Source organism: Colobus angolensis, unplaced genomic scaffold (assembly GCF_000951035.1).
Source record: "Colobus angolensis palliatus isolate OR3802 unplaced genomic scaffold, Cang.pa_1.0 Scaffold15, whole genome shotgun sequence".
Taxonomy (NCBI): domain Eukaryota; kingdom Metazoa; phylum Chordata; class Mammalia; order Primates; family Cercopithecidae; genus Colobus; species Colobus angolensis.
Window position 1 is genome coordinate 2,436,249 of NW_012114599.1, and position 18,625 is coordinate 2,454,873.

An 18,625-nucleotide genomic window follows, 5' to 3' on the forward strand; every position below is an offset into this window, starting at 1 on the left:
GGGTAGAGGCTCCTGCCTCTCGCCTCCCCTCAGGTCCTTCGGAGAAGGGGCTGCGGTTGGCTGACTCAATTCAGGTTACCATTCAGTCACGTGGTTGCAAGGGACCTGCAGGCTAATAGACCTGTCTTCACAATAAAGAATTGTGTCATGGCAGGTTCACAGACCGTGGAATTTTCAAGTGACTCAGTGGGTCTGTTCCTTCTCCCCTCTCTCTCTCTCACATACTCTCTCTGTCCCTTCTCTCTGTCTCATGCTTATTTTCTGTAACTTAGCCTGAAATCCTTGAATATAAGAGACAATCTTCCACATCTGACTTGTACATTTTGCATAAGCTAAAATAAAACAAAACTGAACAGTAAAATATATTGCAGATCCCTGGCATTGCCCTGGAGTCCCTGTAGCGGGTGGCATCATTGCCAGCTGGTGAACTGGGGAGGTGGGGAGTGGGGTGATGATCAGATGCCTGTTAGTTTTGGAGGCCCTTCTCTGATTCTCTGAGCTCCACTATATCATATAGCCCAAAATTATTTGGATCCACTTTGGGGAAACCTAATGGCCTAGAATGTCCCCCAAGGGCTTTTTTTTTTTTTTTTTAAAGAAATGAATTGGCTGTATTTAGCAGAGTAGAGTTAGTGTTTTTAAAAGTCTGAAAAATGATATCCAGATGTTCAACACAAAGTTGGGGGGTGGGGGCTTTCCTCCAACTCCAAGCCTGCCACAGTGATCCTTACTTTGGTTCCTCCCATCTGGACAGCTGCCCTGAGCTCTCTGGGGGGCTACCTTGGGAAACTGCCCAGGAGCTCCAACTGGCCCCAAACCCAAAGAAGGAAGGCGGGCCATCTGGAATGCATCGTCCAGATCGGCTCCACGCTGCCCAGGCACCCTGACAGCTTTTTGGGACTGTGCAAAGCTTGGATTTAATCCATCAGGCTCTCTCTCCAGTCGGAGGCCTCCAGACTTCTCTTTGTCTCTTTCCAGAATTTGGATTCCATAGAGGCACAATTAGACCTGCTAGTCACTTCCAAGTTTGGCTTTTTCAGGAAAAGGACCAAGGTGTACTCAGAGACACTGTCCAGCAGCCCTTGGGCTGGGAACAAAGGAAGGGGAATGGTTTAGGCAGGAACCTTCTCACCACCTCCTTTTATTCCCACTGCAACATCTCAGCCATCCACTTCATTACGACAATTGATGCTTATTTGGAGAGGAGAAAGAAAATTTGGCCAGGATACTATGGGGAACCTTACAAAAAATGGCAACCTGGCTTTCCGTGTCAGTTCCACATCATGGAAGGCCTGGTTGGGAGAAATAAAGGGATGAAAGTTATGGGAGAGAAAGGGGTTAGGAAGAAGTTTAGAACTGTCCTCAAACCAAATTGCAAAAAAGGATTGAGGGTGTCACATTTTAAAATTTTAAAAATTCCTGTAAGCTACTGATGGATTTATTGCAAATTTTTTTTTAGGGCAATAAACACTTTGTTAGCATGTGAAAAGTACTGACTTGTTCCTTTACAAAATCTAAACCCTCTCCCTATCACTTTGTTTCTAGTTCTGATTTGTTTCTTCATAGACAAAAGATTATTTCCCCCAAACTTCTGACCAAGGAACCACAGATTCCAAGTTAGTTGGATCTAAATGAAAGAGAATCTACCAGTTGGGCGTGGTGGCTCACACCTGTAATCCCAGCACTTCGGGAGGCTGAGGTGGGCAGATCACTTGAGGTCAGAGTTTGAGATCATCCTGGCCAACATGGTGAATCCCCATCACTACTAAAAATACAAAAATTACCTGGGCGTGGTGGTGGGTGCCTGTAATCCCAGCTACTCAGGAGGCTGAGGCAGGAGAATCGCTTGGACCTGGGAGGCGGAGGTTGCAGTAAGCACTGTACTCCAGCCTGGGCGACAGAGGGAGACTGTGTCTCAAAAAAAAAAAAAAAGAAAAAAAAGAAAAGAAAGAAAATCTACTGTGTCTCACATCAGGCTAGTTCTCTCAAATGGCTAGTGCGTGCTGACAGTAAATTACAGAATTATCCAGTACCATCATCTAAGAGTTGCCTTTCAAGCCTCTAGTATGTTTGGCAAACATACTAGAGTAAACTAGGTGTATGTTTCATGCCTCTACGCAAGTCACCCATCTGCCAGTTGCCAGTTGCATTCAGCTCTCCTTGCTTCTTCTTCCAGCCCCATTTCCAGCCGCTGCTCACTCCTCCAGGTTCACCACCTAGAACTAAGAGAGTGCAACCTAGAACCAAGTTACAATGCTGCTAGCTACACGTAGGTCTCAGTAGAGGTGAGTGGAGCAGGCCACACTTCTATATATGTCCCTGCTCTTTCACCTTCCCCCCCAACCCCTGCCACCACCACAAAAGCTATACAAATGTATCAAGATTTGGGGCAAGAAGGAGGTCATATTGTCCTATAGTGGACAAATTAAAATTGAGTGGCGAAAGTCCTATGGCTATTCCACACAGGGAATTTTTCTGCTTTCCCCATCTATGTTCCAGCCTCCTGCATCACTCAAATTGCTCCCATCTTCTCCAAGATTCTCTGTTGTATTTTCTCCATTATCTCCAGTATCTACCAATTCTTTATGCAGAACAATTGAGCCATCCCTTTGCCTCCTTCCAGATGACCACCTCCCATATCAAAAGAGACCTGCAAACTATTACTATAGACGGGTTAGTGTACTCCTTCCCCATGCTGGAAAAAAATCACTCGAAGCACTTGTCCTCTGCAGGACATTTTTGTGCCAGATCTCACTGGCAGATGAAGGCATGTGGCCAGGGTGAGGTGGGGCTGGGGAACTGATCCAGTGCAGAAGCTGGCCCTGGAAGTGCCAATGACAGGTAGACAAGCATCTCAAGGTCAATCTCAGCTTTGATTTCATACCAGGTTGAGCCTGAGGTTTCTAATCTTGCAGGAGAGCATAGCCCAGGGAATTCGAGAGGCAGTCAGAGCTCAGAAAGCCTCTGGGTGGGCAGATACCACATGGGCGGTTGACCTGTGGGCTGCAGGACTCAGCAACCAAATTTGGGTATAGACCAACACTCTAGTTCAGTCATAAGGACCAACAGAAGTAGAGTCTCCCATCATGGGATCATCATTCAGACTAGAGCTCTAGCCTTAGCAGAGGATTTAGGTGCTAGGCAGAATAATGAGCTGAAATGTCCGACATCAAGGTCAAAGCCTCAGGAGAACATGGAGAATGTAGAAAGAGCTATATATAACTCAAGGCCAATATGCACACCCAGTAGTCACTGCAAAGTCCTTAGATCTCCAATTCATTTGCCGGCAATAACCCTTGGACAGTAACGTAGACACCAGGTGCTTAGGCACCTGGCTGTGGGGCATGACCTGATTCTAAGCCCCACTGGTTGGTGGGTGAGTGGGCTGGGCTAGGCTATTTCTGTACTGAGCCAGCAGGGCAGACTCTGCTGGACTGGGGAAGGCAAAGGAAGAAGAAACCATGCAGGGACTGGTAATCTTCAACCATGAAGGATAACATGTTTATTATTAGAATAGCAACTCCCTGGCATCCTGGCCAGGTACCAGCCTGATGTGGTGGAGAAAGCACCAGATTAGGAGTCCAGGAATCCCTGTTCTAGTCTGGCTTTAGCCAATAACCAGTTGTGGGTGCCTGAGCATGTATTTTCATTAACTGTTGGGCTTTTGGGCTTCAGTTTCCTCATTTGTGAAATCAGGAGGTTAGACTAAATCACTGGTTTTCAAAATGTGATCCTCAGACTGGCAGCACCAGTGTCACCAGGGAGCACATGGGAAATGCAAATGATCAGGCCCTGCCCCAGACCAACTGAATCAGCAACTCTGCCGGTGGAACCCAGTAACCTGTGCTTTAACATGTCTCCGGGGGTTCTGATCTACAACAAGGTTGCAGACTCAATAGGCTAAATAATTTCTAAGTCATCATCTGTTAGGAGAGATGAATCAACCTCTCTGTTTCTCCTCTCTCTCTCTTTTCACACACACACACACACACACACACACACACACACACACACACACACACACGCCACATATAACTTGGCCAGTAAGACAACCCTTCTTCTAAAATCTTGCAGTTAAAAGCCCCATGAGCAGGTCTTGGCTGCTTGTACCAGAGACCCAACCCATAGCTTCTCTCTTCTCAGCCTGTCCCTAAAACCAGAGCCTGCCTCTGCAAGGGCTACATTAGCGTTCTAGTCAGCAGGAGGCAAATTGTACAATAAATTCTTGTCTCTTCTACCTCCTGCCCAATTAGCCAGAGGTAAGATAGGAAGATTTACTTTTTCCCACAAGCAAGGTCACAGCCTGAAATCGTAATAGAAGCCAGTTTCCATCCTGGCTCTCCCGAGGCTGTGGCAGCGGATTGGCTGATACGCAGATGGCTCTGCCTGGTAGCAGAGATTTAATAGGCAAAGCGATGCAGGGAGGAGAACTGAAAGGGAAGAATAGCTGTGCTAAGCCTGTTGCCTTCTGGTTAAAAAAATTTATAGATCTATTTATAACCTGCCTTGTTCCACAAAGGATTTGAGGCGGCTGCCTTCTTGTTGGGAATTCCTTGATACCAATACTTGGCATCTGATACCATGGACTTCCTGGCCCGTAGCAAGGGGCCAAGTCTTCCTCGTTCAAGAAACCTCTGTGGAGGAGAGAATGGCTACTCCTCCCAGTCTGTTCTAGAATATTCATCTTTCTGCTCATCCCCTTCCTTCTGCCTGCCTCCCCTCAGAGAAGATGTGGTCACCATGATCCTATCTGGTTTTTGTTTTTAAATGATATAACCTGACTCCTGGTTTTACATTTTTTCCATTCAGGCCAAATAAACAAGATCCGCAAGGAAAATGTTCAAAAGCCCAGTTTGAGGAGTGGTTGTCAAAGGTCTATACATAAAGGGAATTCTTCATCTTTCCTCAGTGATTTATTCCTGATGGGAAATATGCTAACGGATCAATCATCTATTGGATACATACTCTGAGTTGATTTGAGTGGGCAGGGAGCATGGAAATAAGTGAATACACATTAAATGCTTAGAAGAAAGCCCAGCCCAGAGTAAGAGCTCAATAAGTATTATCTTAAATGAATAACAAAACCAAACAACTAAAATGAACCCCAGTAATGAACATCGATTTGTACTGAAACCATCTAAATTCCCTTTGGGAAAAAGCTGGCTGGAGTTATGGATTCAGCTAGGTTTGTCTCTTTGTGACACTCATTGATCCCTGTGAGTCTGAATCCCAACTCTGGCCTCTTTTCCATCTTCACTTATCTTCTTAGCCTAGAGTAATATTTAATAATTAAGTTCTTCCTAGCTTTTTTCCTCTTTCAGAATAAATAATTCCATTTCCTTAATAAACCTCCCAAAGGAGGCTTATGATAAAGGTTTAGTACCTTTGTGATGTCCTTGGGCAACTGGGATAATAGTAAGCAGAGACAGTCACCCATCATGTTTTGACATTGGCTGACCCTACCTACATGGGGTGGCCTTGCCCTGGACTGCAGACAGGCTGTGGTCTCTGACACGGCTTTGCATAGTCTGGCCCCTACTCTGCCCCAGCACTGCTGCACCGGCATTATTGATCTGCACATAGATGCTCATCCCCGCCCTTGCTGTTTACCCGTGACACTGCCTGCTCAGGCTCTTTTTGGAATCTGATAAACCATTTAAAAATTTTCACAGGGAAGAGTCAAGGGCAAAGAATATACAAGATACTTCTAAAGAAGAAAAAAGGACTTATCCTGACAGATATCAAGACTTATTACTAAGCTATGGAAATGGGAACTGTGGGCCGGGTACGGTGGCTCACACCTGTAATCCCAGCACTTTGGGAGGCCAAGACAGGTGGATCATGAGGTCAGGAGATCAAGACCATCCTGGCAAACATGGTGAAACCCTGCCTCTACTAAAAATACAAAAAATTAGCTGGGTGTGGTAGCATGCGCCTGTGGTCCCAGCTACTCAGGGGGCTGAGGCATGAGAATTGCTTGCACACAGGAGGCAGAGGTTGCAGTGAGCCGAGATCATTTCACTGCACTCCAGCCTGGGCGACAGAGCGAGACTCCATCTCAAAAATAAAAAAGAAAAAAAGAAAAAAAAAAAAGAAATGGGAACTGTGTTATTGGTGCAGGGACATAATAATACACCAGTGGAATAGAAAAGAGAGCCTAGAAACAGACCCCCATGTTTATAAACACGGGGCAGAGGAGGCAGTCAAGATGGGCAAGCAGGGCTGGGCGTGGTGGCTCACACCTGTAATCCCAGCACTTTGTGAGGCTGAGGTGGGCGTGGATCGCTTGAGCCCAGGAGTTCAAGACCAGCCTGGGCAACATGGTGAAACCTGGTCTCTACAAAAAATACAAAAATTAGGTAGGTGTGGTGGTGGGCGCCAGTAGTTCCAGCTTCTTGGGAGGCTGAGGTGGGAGGATCACCTAAGCCTGGGGAGGTTGAGGCTGCAGCGAGCCGTGTTCATGCCACTGCACTCCAGCCTGGGCAACAGGGTGAGACTCAAAAAAAAAAAAAAAAGAAAGAAAGATGGGCAAGGGGGCTGATAGTCTATTCAATGAATGACACTGGAAACTTGGTTTCCATTAATATGAAAAAAAAATGAATCCCTGCCATATACAAAAAAATGAAATTTAAATGTAAAGGGAACAATTTTAAATGTCTTTTAAAAGAAACTACAGAAAAACATTATGAATTCAGCATAGGAAAGAATGTCTCTGATAAGTCACAAAAGACACAAACCAGAAAGAAAACGGTTAATACATTTTCTCCACTAAAATTTTAAATGTATATTCATCACAACTCATTATTAAAATAGTGAAAAGACATGCCACAATCTGGGAAAATATATTTGCAGTTTATCTAACTGGCAAAGGGTTAGCATCTAGAATACATGAAGGAAACCGATGAATCAGTAAGAAAAGATGAAACACTGCAATAGGAAAGTGGACAAAAGACATAAACTGGCATTCACAGAAAAGAAAATCAAATGGGCAGTGAAGAAGGGGAAAGATGCTCAACCTATCAGTAATAAACAAAATGAAAATCAAATCTACAATGAAATACCTTTTTCATACCTACCAGACAGGCAAACATTTAAAAAGTCCAGCAATAACAAATGCTGGAAAGAATGTGGAGCAACCAGAACTCTCAAATCCTATTGGTATGAAAATAAATTGGTATCATTACAGGAAAACAATTTGGCATTTCCTAGTAAGGAGAAAAATAGGCAAACCCTACAATACAGCAATTTTACTCCCAGGTTTGTACCCTAGAGACTCTGTATATATATGTGTATATTATGTATATGTATATCTAGGTCTTTACCAAAAGATACGTACAAGAATGTTTTGTGACGTGTGTTCAAAATAACCAACCCAAATATCCATCTCCACCACTAAACAAACTTGTAAATTTGTATATGTTCATCCAATGCAATACCATATGGCAGTAAAAATGAACAATAACTGCATGCATCAATATGGGTGAATCTCACAAATACTGACAAAGGCCAAGAAAAAGAAACACATACTGTGTTGCTTCACTTAAAGATTAAAACCTGACTGAACTAAAATATTATTTATGGACACAGTCTATTGTTATATTATTATATGGTTAACTAATACATATACTATAACAATATGTTGCATAACATATATATGTTAGTGTCTTGGCAAGAAGGAGATAGCACACGCGAAATGGGTGACTAAAGAGAATGTGTTAGAGGGAACTACAAAAATATCAGTTGGGTTAGGGTATATATTCCTAATAAGGTCAATATCACCCTCGAGGGGTGAAAATTGCTTCTTGGTGAGCGAAATATAGTATTCTTGTCATATATAAAACATGAAGATATCTACAGTACATAAATAGATCGACAGTATATGTGTGGTATTCAAATTTCATGGCAGGGAGATGATTGGGGGAAAAAGTCTGAAAAGGGTATTTAGGGGAGTCATGATTTTTAAAAATGATTAAGAAACACTAGGTTTGGGAAACCAACAGGGAATGGTTCAGCACCCTAGGGCTGGCAGAGCAGTCAGGAAGCTTTACCATCCCTAGACCTGAAGTAGCCGGCAAGGGCAGGGAAAGGGCTGCAGGGTAGAGAGGGCTAACTGCCAGAGCCAAGAGTGACCTTGGTAGATGAACGCGACCAATTCAAGGTGGGTGCCCCAGCAGAGGGAGCAGGGGAGCAGATACGCTGGCCTCATTCTCATCCTCTGCCTTCCTGTCAGTGTTTCACTTTGGCCAAACCCACCAGGAAGCCAAGGATCAAAGGAGCTCCCTGGTGCAGCCCAGATGGGCCAGCCTCACGGGACACACGGCAGTACGGAGAAGCCTGGAGATGGATCTGGAGGGGCAAATGGAAGTTACACAGCAGACGTATGCGGCAACATTGTAAAGGGTAAAGGAGTCATCAGCGGACATTTCAGCATTGCGGTCGCCTCTGAAGGGCTTCGATGGCAGTGGTAATATTCTATGCCTTAAATTGGGTGGTGGGGTCACAAGTGCTTATTTTATTCTTCTTCAGCAAGACATATATTATTTACGCTTATTTGCAGATATAATTCATTTCATAGAATATTTTTAGCAAGTTAATATGGTAGTAACTAGGTAGGCGAGGTCAAATGAAACGAGCATTCACTAGGCCTGGAGACAAAAGGTGGATGGAATCTAGGCTTTACTGCTAAGTAGCTCAGATTAAGCAAACAAATAATCTCCGATGAACCCTGTTAGAGGCTGGGGAGCCACTGTCCCTAGCCCTATCTGAAGTTAAGTACTGTTGTATCAGCAGCCTTTTGGGGGCCTAATCCTCAACTGAAAGTCAAGAGATAGTACTCTTCTCATATGGTTGCTATGATTAAGTTATATACAGGATATGAAATCATGTGCTACACTAACTGGTGCCTACTAACATATTTTTGCCTCTTCTCTATCCTACCTATGTCCTGTTGTGTATTTCTTTGCAAGTTCCTGTGCTCTGGCCAATCCAATCTCCCTGACCCCCGACCCTGTCCCACTTGGTGCTGTATCCAGACAGAAGTCCATGCCCCGAGTCCTTCCCCAGCTTGGTCCTCCCATATGTCCATCAGCCTGGCTCAGGACCCCACTTCCAGTGTGCTCAGTGCAGTGTCTCCATGGTCCTTTACAAACTAGATGTTAATAAAAATAGGAGTTAAGGTATCATCACACATGCTCTCATTGAATGCAGCTGGGGCCGGGCACAGTGGCTCATGCCAGTAATCCCAGCACTTTGGGAGGCCGAAGGTGGGTGGATCACCTGAGGTCAGGAGTTTGAGACTAGCCTGGCCAACATGGTGAAACCTGGTCTCTACTAAAAATACAACAATTAGCCGGGCATAGTGGTGCATGCCTATAATCCCAGCTACTGGGGAGGCTGAGGCAGAATTGCTTGAACCTGGGAGGCGGAGGTTGCAGTGAGCTGAGATCGCACCATTGCACTCCAGCCTGGGCAACAAGAGCGAAACTCTGTCTAAAAAAAAATAATAATAATAAAAAAATAAAAGCAATGGGGACTGTTGTTGGCCAGTTAATAAAAAAAGTAGTTAGAATGGGATAATCACTAACACAATGAAACACACCAGCCTTCAACATCTTATTTTAACTTAAAATGTACAGATACATGCTTCTTTGCCACTGTTTTGATGAAAGACCTAGGTATTTTATTTGAGCATGAGCTTGTCATCATCTTTCTTGCATCATTCCAGTTTCTGTAAGTTGGAGCAAGAACAGAGTCAAGTGTTCTTGTCAAGTCTGTGACCCTGAGAAGTGCAAGAGCTTGGAACAGACCTGGTACCAGAAGGACTTTGTATTCCTAAGCACAGTGCTAACTGGAGTAGTGTCCTGTAAATTTAGTTGAATTGCACAGAGCTTCTTGGATGGAGGCCGGAAGAGGATTGGGATAAGAACAAAATAGGAGAAGCTGTAAGATGTGGTGAGTGCCAAAAGAAACTTGTCTTAAATGATAACACTGCCTCTGGTGGTCAATCTCTAGATCAATTACTGGGCATAGTTTCACAGGTACCAAAGCCTTGCACCCTGGGAGATCCCTGTCCATGTGGGGGAAATAAGATTATATTTATTAAAAACAATATAATCTACAGCAGCCAGGTGCACACCTTGAAATTCCTCTCACATTCAGTTGCTGAATCCTCTTTTCAAGTGTGTGTGTAGGGGCTGGGGTTTGGGAGGCTGGGGAGAAGAGAAGGACAAGGATGGTGAGTGGGGCAAGTTTCACTTTCCCTCCTGAACTCAGCTTCCTTGGCATCTCCGTGCCATTCTTTGTCCACTCTTTGCTCCCAGGTCAGAATTCAGTTCTCAGCAATTTACAAAAGTCTTGACGTGGCCCTGGAATGCTGGCAAGCTCCAGTGGAATCAGAGTCCTGAGCACAGTTTCCTAGGGCTGTTGAGGCTTCTTGTGAGAGGCTTAGCAAATCCCAAGGAGACACTCAGTATACACACGTGCATATACATATGTATGTGTGGACAGGTATGTATGTGTGTAAGTCTTCCCCCCACCTAAGCCAGGTGAGTAAAAACTGTAAATTGCAGGGATTAAAGAAATGCCCTTCCAGTTTATGGCCCCAGGAATTTCAAGGTGTGCACATGGCTGCTGTAGATTATATTGTTTTTAATAAATATAATCTTATTTCCCCCGCATGGACAAGGATCTCTCAGGGTGCAAGGGAGGCCAGGAAAGTCCAGCTTGTCTGGTGGGGATCAGTCCTTCCCGTAGTGCAGCCAGCTATGGGAGCATGCGGGCTGAGTAGGGAAGGACAGCCAGATGGAGGCATGCTGGCTACAGTGGCTGGGGCAGAGGGTGGGCAGAGGTGGTGACATAGAAACCCAGGCCCCTTTAGCACTGTGTTTCTCACCCTCCTGTCCACCCACAGATCCTGATTTAGGAGAGCTGGAGCACGGCTGTGAAACTGCTGCCTGGCAGGAAAAAGGAAAGGAATTCCTCATGTGCTCCTTATTAGCACTCCCGGAGTGTTAGTCATTTATTTCTTGTTAGCATGACTTGGGTTCTTTAAAGATTTGGACGGGACATGAAGAAGTCCTTTTTGAGAACAAGGGCAATTAAAGCCTGGGTTAAAAGCTCGTAGGAGCTACAACCTTCTGGGACAGGCTCCTAACATTAAAGATGTTCAAACTATAGCCCAGAGGTTCACTGACTTGCCCCAGGCCACACAGCTCATCGGATGGCATGCTTCATGATTTTTTTTTTAAAGACTGAAACATTCAGAAAAGTTTCATTGATTTTTACACTAAATGAAGAACAAATTTGTAACTTGCTTCTTTGTTGACTACCGTTGGAACCTTGTGCAGTGATTATTTAAAATATTATTTTTTTGTAGAGACAGGCTGGTCTCAAACTCCTATGCTTAAGCAATCCTCCAGTCTTGGCTTCCCAGAGTGCTGGGATTACAGGCGTGAGTCACCGTGCCCAGCCTGTGTAATGATTTAACCTCCATTTCCTCCTCTGTAAAATGGAGTAAATAACACCTCCCAAGAGCATTGTGAGGATGCATAAGTTAACATGTATGGGGCATCTATCTGAAGAACTCCAAGGACCCAATAAATGTTAGGTCTCCTTTCCTTCCCTCAGTCTTCATCTTCTCCTCCCTGCCCTTTAAAATCACAGTAAACGAAAAATAAGTTCACAGCTGATTTCATAGGCAAGCTCACCTCAGTCCATATTGCAATGCAATGCAAATAGAGATGCCCTAGCCGGTCTGGGTAAGTCAGTGGCATAGTGAAAGGGATGGTGAACAGGATGCTGAGAACAAGGGATGGGACTGGATGGGGCGGGGATTGACTGAGGAGAAAAGGTCTCCAAAGGGAAGGTCGGAGGAGACTCTTCCCAGTTATTAAAAAGATGTACTACAGAAGGACAGGGCTCGAGAGAGAGGAAGGGATAGTGACAGGACCAGAAGAGGAACTACTCAGATGGCATGGGTGGGAGTCCAATTAGGCAAGGAGGCCTGGGACGACTGTAGAAGCCCACAGATCCCAGGAACAAAACAAGCAGTCATTCAACTCCAGTCCCCCAAGGCAGACAGGTGAGCATCAAAGTGTGTGGGCTGCCTGGGGATGAAGTCCAAAGAAAGACACCTCCTTCCTCTGCAGCCATATGAGCTAAGGGAAGGATATGCCCGACCTTCTGCAGCTTTGGCAGAGGGGGCCTTGTCAGTTTCATATACCAGCTACCAAATGAGTGATTCTAAAAACTGTTTTATGTTCATTACACTTCTTATTACAGCTCCTGTGCCAAAGATGCTTGGCAATGGAAAGCAGAGTACTTGATTTGTGTAATAGATATTTTCACATGCAGCGTACAGAAAAAACAAAAACAAAAGTGTCATAAAATGTTTAATCTGGTCTTTTTGTCGCAGCAATGGAAAATACAAAGGTTTCATTATCAGGATGTTCCCCTATAGGATCTGCAGAACAAAACAGAACATGAGTGGAAGAGGGTGTTACTGCTGTGTAAAATTGGACTGAGGGAACACTGGAGCAGAAACACAGACCTGAGTGCCCGGTGTGGGTGGCCCACTTTTCAAGCCCAGTGGAAGTCTAGCCTTTTCTTGGAGACTTTCCCAGCAAAATCTTAGAGGCACATGATGACTCCAGTGGTGTCTCTCCAGGCCATATCAGCCCTGAGGGGAACCCAGTCTGTATGGAACAATTCAATCACCTCTGGCCGCCTGGGTTCCCAGGTGCTCATCTCCTCCCACAGAAACCCCTCCTTACCGTTGGAGGTAAATCTTCTTCTTGGGTTCCACCAGCCACATCCCAGCCACAACCTCAAGACCCAAGAAACCAGGGTTGAAATGCAAGGCACCAAGGCTGCTGCAGCCATCATCTAAATCCTCCATACAGGCCAGGGGCTGCTAGGCACTGGCCCAAGGCAGGGGGTAGCATCCAGACAAGGGGGGAATGGAATTTGCCAGATAACAGAGGCCAGTGATTTGAGGAAGGCAGCAGCCAAGGGAGAAATGGAAATGCAAACCAGGTACTGTCCAAAGCAGCCGTGTACCTGAAAGGGCTCAGGAGAGAGAGGGAATCCATTTGGACGCAAAGCAGTACAGTCAGGTAGAATTCCCTGAGCCTGAGAGCACAGCTCCTGAGCCTGAGAGCAGTCTCTTTTTAAGAGATGAAAGAGGAGGAAAGGGATCATGGCTTGGCTGATGATCACTGTCCACTCAATGCTTACTGCTCTTATCTCTTGCCCTGGAGAAGAGTTCTTGTTCTCTCCCTGCCGCTAATTACAACTCTTAATAGGTTTCTAAAATGCAGCTAATACACCCTCTGATGAAAAATGTGGGGTGAGTTCCTAGGACTTTGCCAAGAATCTAGAGCTATTAGTGAGTAGCATTGCTACATCTCTTATCAGAGATCAGAGGTATTCCTTTCACCTCATCACAATTCCTCATCCCTGGCCAATTCTCTTTGCTGACAAGGTTCCCAGATTGGGGCTGGAGTGAATGGAATGTCTTGCCTGGAATCAGGGGGGCACAATAAAAAAAATACAGCAGGCGAAGTGAGTGGACTGAGGTCAGTGAGCCAAAGATGGTCTAAATGGATGAAGTCAGGGAGATCATGTCAACAAACGGTGGTTTCAAGCTGGCAAGCAGGAGGCTGGTCATGGCAGAAATCTGGACCATCGGCTAGAGCTGCAGCCCAGCCCAGGCCTTCTGCAGCAGGAGTCAAGACGGGGCTGCACTCCTGGCCCTCGACAGCCGGCCCAGCCCCGGGTCTTGGTGTGGGCTTTTCCAGACACCTCAGCTCTCCTATCTGGGCTGCTGAGGGCTTCTTCCCAGAGGTGAGGGCTTGCTCACGGTCCCTCTTAGTTCAGGGAATGAAAGCCCAGAGTTTGGAGGCCAGCTGTTCATGCTTAAAGTCCTCTTCACCATTTCTCTCCAAAGGCCTACAACATGTCTCATGCAAAACAGATTCTTCACACCTGACCCCCTGTTCCTCAGTTCCTGTGGTATTTCATGTCCCCTGCCCCACCCCAGACTTTTACTACCTTGCACATTTGGCCATTTTCTTAAACTATCAGCTATATTTTTGGTAATTGTAGCCTATGTATCTTATCACACCAATTACCTAGGGAGTGACTTTGGGTTTGAGTGCTTAAAATGTTTCCAATCCTTTGCTAAGTGCTGTATATAGACTATCCCATCTAATCTGCCTAACAAATCTATGAGGTAGATGTCATAATTTATTATCCTCATTCTTTTGAGAGGAACTAGGAACTAGAAACGTCAACAAACCTGCCTAAAGTTCTGGCTCGCTGTGTTGAGTTTAGCAAGTTATAGCCACTGTGCGCCCCAGTCTCTTCATCTGTAAAATGGGGTGAATAACAGTGCCTACTTCATAAGATTGCTAGGAGAATTAGATGAACTAGTGCATAAAGTGCTCAGGACAGCGCCTGGCCCATTGGTGTTTGTACCTGGTTTGCATTTCCATTTCTCCCTTGGCTGCTGTCTTCCTCAAAACATTGGCATCCATTATCTGGCAAATTCCATTCCCCACTTTGTCTGGATGCTACGCCCTGCCTTGGGCCAGTGACTGGGGGCGGGGGATTTGGATGATGGCTGTGGCAGCTTTGGTGCCTGGCATTTCAACCCTGGTTTCTTGGGTCTTGGGGTGGTGGCTGGGGTATGTCAGATAAATAAATGAACACCTAAGAGGCAGAGCTGGATGTAATCCAGGGGGTTTGATTTCAGAGCACAAGTTCCTACCTACTGTGACTTCTTTCCTTGTTGATTGTGTCTCGTTCTGTTTCTTCTGAAAGCTTTGGCAGGGACTTCATCATTTTACAGATGGGAAAACTGAGCTATCATAGACACGATCCAGCCAGGGCCACACACCTGTTTCTCTGCCTGAGAATTCCATGGTGCTCCTTCCTATATTCATATGGACCAGTCACCATTCTGAGCACCTTATACATATTAACTAACAGAGCTTACATGCAGTTTTAGACACAAAGTGCTGCTATTTATCCCATTTTGCAGATGAGAAGCACAGAGTGGCCTGATTCTGCGGTCATACTTGTCCTCTGCCTGAGCCCTCCCTCAGAACTGGGGCCAACTAATTCTGCATGCAAGACCTAGAGCAGGTGCTCTGGGTTGGTAATCTAGGGACTGAGTACCAAGGTACTCGTACTGAGGAATCTGTACCACCCTTTGTCCACCTTTTCTGCATTGGTCTGTGGCCAAGGCCTCAGACTGACCCCAGATTTCAGTAAGTGTTTCAGCCTAACTTCCACGGTACATCAGATCCTCCCAGTCTGGCTCACTGCCAGGTGACCAACTGTCAAAAGTTTGCCATGAGAATGTCCCAGTTTTGAAGCTGAAAGTCCTGTGTTGCAGAAAACCTCTAAGTCCTGCACCTATTTTCTGACCCAGCGATGTTTTGCTCCTTAGCGGTTATTAATCCTTGCAACTTCCTATAGATTTCCAGAGGATAACCTCTCTTCTCCAAATGATCCTCCAAATCATTTTAATTTAGAAGCAGCTGCAACACATTGTAAACCACAGGCGTATAAGCAACATTATTAGGGATACTTTCTTTCCTGGTGAAAGAGATCTCCTGGGTTTACTTTCCTAAAATCACACCAGAGGAACATAACTAGCCAAGTCAGCAATTTCCTCTCTGCCCTTCACACATGACCCACTGAGCTGTTATTTCATTTTCCCTCCCTCCCTTTGCATTTTAGTTTTCCCCAAGCACTTCTCCTAATGGTTTCCTTTCTGCCAAGGCAAGCAGCATAATGCAGAATAAAGAGATCTGGGCTTGGCGTCCAGGAGACAGCTTCAGTAGAGGAAAGAGCATGGGTGCTGTCAGCAGAAAGACCTGGGTGTGAATCTTGACTCTGACATGTCATTTTATGTCTTTGTACAAGTTGCTTAACCTCATTGCACATCGCCTGTAAAAGGATAACATGAGACAGTCAGCAGCGGTGTATGGAAAGCGACTTGCACAGAGTGGGATGTGATAGACATCAGATGATTGATGAAACAGGCCACAGTTCAAGATGGGAGTTCCTGACAGACTGGCAGGATCCTGATCCTGGATGGGGTAAATGTGTCCAGGGAGGTGCTACTGGGTGGCTGATACATGCCTGATGTGGTCTCCTGGCTGGATTCTACACTTCCTACCCCTAATATCACTTCCCTAGGGAAGCCTTATTCTAGACTCACACACTGTCCTCTTTCATAGTGCTTTTTGTAAGTTGAATTCAAATTCTATTTCAGTAATTATTTTATTTCTATCTTCCCAACTGACCACAAACTCCCTAAAGGCAGGGACCATGTCTATCTCGTTCACTGTTGTAACTTCAGCTGCCAAATCAGTGTCTGGCATACAGTAGGCATTCAATAAATGCTTGTTGAATAAAATGAATAAATCAAGTGGCCATTCAAAGGTAATGAAAGAAGACAGAATTCTGTAAGGAAGCATAGGCAGTAGTACACCACTAGATGGCGCTAACGCCATGCATGTAAACTATCCCACCAGCTTTCTCAAACCAGAACGATGGGTGGCTAACACTCAATTTCCAATTTGACTTGGAAGTGATTCTGCTGAGAGTGTAATATCTTGTACTGAGCACCGTGCTAGGCAATTTACCAATTACTACAATACTTAACAACAATCACAGAAAAAAGTAGCCCATTGTACAGATGATGAAATAAATTCCCAGTAATTTTAAGTAAATGTTCTAAAGAGACACAACTTGTAGGTGATAGAGTAAGGCTCTGAACCCAGATCTGTTGGCCCCCAAGCCTGGGTTCTTTCCAGAATATCTCAGTGCTTCCACTTGAGTGGTCTAATGCAACCAATAAACACGCTTCCTGGTGTGATAGGGCCCCCCTCACCCCCCCAGTTATTTTATTACATACCCAATTAGAACTCTCCACACAGTCATTGATTTCTTAAAAGTCAACTTACAAGGGAAAATAAAAGGCAGAATAGATTGAACGTCTCTTAAACCAGACTTTTACGTCTTGAGCTCCATTGATGAGCGAAGTGTACCATTCTGAGGAAGGAGGAAGTAGTCTTTAATGTATCAATCAATCATCGATAGTTCTTCATTCAGCACCTCTGTTGCACACACAGGGCTGAGCAAACACAGATGGGCTTACAATCTGGTTGGGGACAGAAGACATGCACATATGGGACATACCAATATACGGCAGTACCTAAGTACCTTGTGGACGATATATACAAAATGAGCACTAGGAATCCGGAGGCCAGAAAGATTCCTGTGACTGGGGTGGTCAGGGCTGACCCTCACAGAAAACGCATTCAAGGAGACAGCACGTTAACTAGTCCCTTTCTATGCAAGGTGTAGACCAAGGACAAGTGGCATTGATACCACCCGAGAGCTTGTTAGCAATGCAGAATCTTGGGTCTCTTCCCTGACCTCCTGAACCAGAATCTGCATTTTAACAACATATCCAGGTGATCTGCGATGTTTAAAGACTGTTGAGGATCCAGCGTTTGTATTCATATCTCTTTAAAATGAACGAACACTGTAATTTCACTGTTTAGTTTTAATTTTGCATTTTGATTTGCTTTTAGAAGAATGTACTAAATACTCTAAGCTTCTGCCATTCTTCACTCCAAGAATCTATGGAAAATCCTAACAGCTAAATCTTCTGTGGCCTGGTGATTTCTTAACTGGAAGGAAAGCTCTTTATCAGAAGCACCTTTTCATGTATTTATGCAACACAAATTATTGTTCAAGAAATTAGGCTTTAAAAAGCCAAAGATATATTTTTTTGAGTTACTAAAGGAAGTTTATGTTATGTTCACTACAATTCGGGTACAGTCTAATTCTTTGCAGATTGCTAATCTATGTATGGTAGACTATGGAACCAAAATACTAGATCATGTTTCTTCAGGTCATTCCCCACCTCCCCACACTGTCCCCTCATACATCATTTTGAATCAATGAAAGTTGTTGTCATGTGGAATTTGTAATAACTCTGATAGAGAAAATTAGACGTTTCACACACCAGCACATGGAGAGGACTTGTTTTAACATCTCAGTAAGAAGTGACGGTGGCCCTATGTCTAACTGTGGTTCCATGTCTCTTATCCACCTGTGGAAGCTGAGTGTGTCCCTTCAGAAAGGCAGTGTGGTAGAAAGAAAAGAGCACTAGAAAACTAAGCAAGAAAACATCCTCTGGAGAACCCGAACACAAAGCCCAGTCCCCATCAGTACATGATGTGACAAATATGCATATGGATCCTGAATCTAAAATGTTTCAAAATAACAATATATAAGTAAACTGCCTTGCAAAAATCACTCAGTTTGAAAAAAAGAAAAAAGAAAACTAAGTGAGAAACCACAGGCTCAGGGCTGACACATGTTAGCTGTACAGCGCCACTTCTCTGCATCTCAGTTCCCATCTATGAATGAAGGAGGTAGAATGAGATGGTTGCTAATGTTGCTTCCTGGTCTAGCATCCTATGAGCCTAGTTAACTAGAAGTTAGAGCACGGGTAGTTATTCATTAAATCCAGAATACATAGTCCCAAACAGAAGGGGCCATATGATCCTTACTTCCAGATATAAAAGTTGAGAAGGCTGGT

The 18,625-nt window shown here is 44.7% G+C and overlaps 1 protein-coding gene across 1 annotated transcript in view; it reads right to left on the minus strand.

Moving 5' to 3' along the window:
• Positions 1-917: 917 nt before the first annotated feature.
• Positions 918-18,625, minus strand: part of CRIPT (cysteine-rich PDZ-binding protein) — a 53,998-nt gene continuing 36,290 nt past the window's right edge. Inside the window, exon 5 of the mRNA XM_011936019.1 lies at positions 918-1,087. Within this exon, the coding sequence (XP_011791409.1) occupies positions 918-1,087 (170 nt within the window). The remainder of the gene's footprint in view (positions 1,088-18,625) is intronic.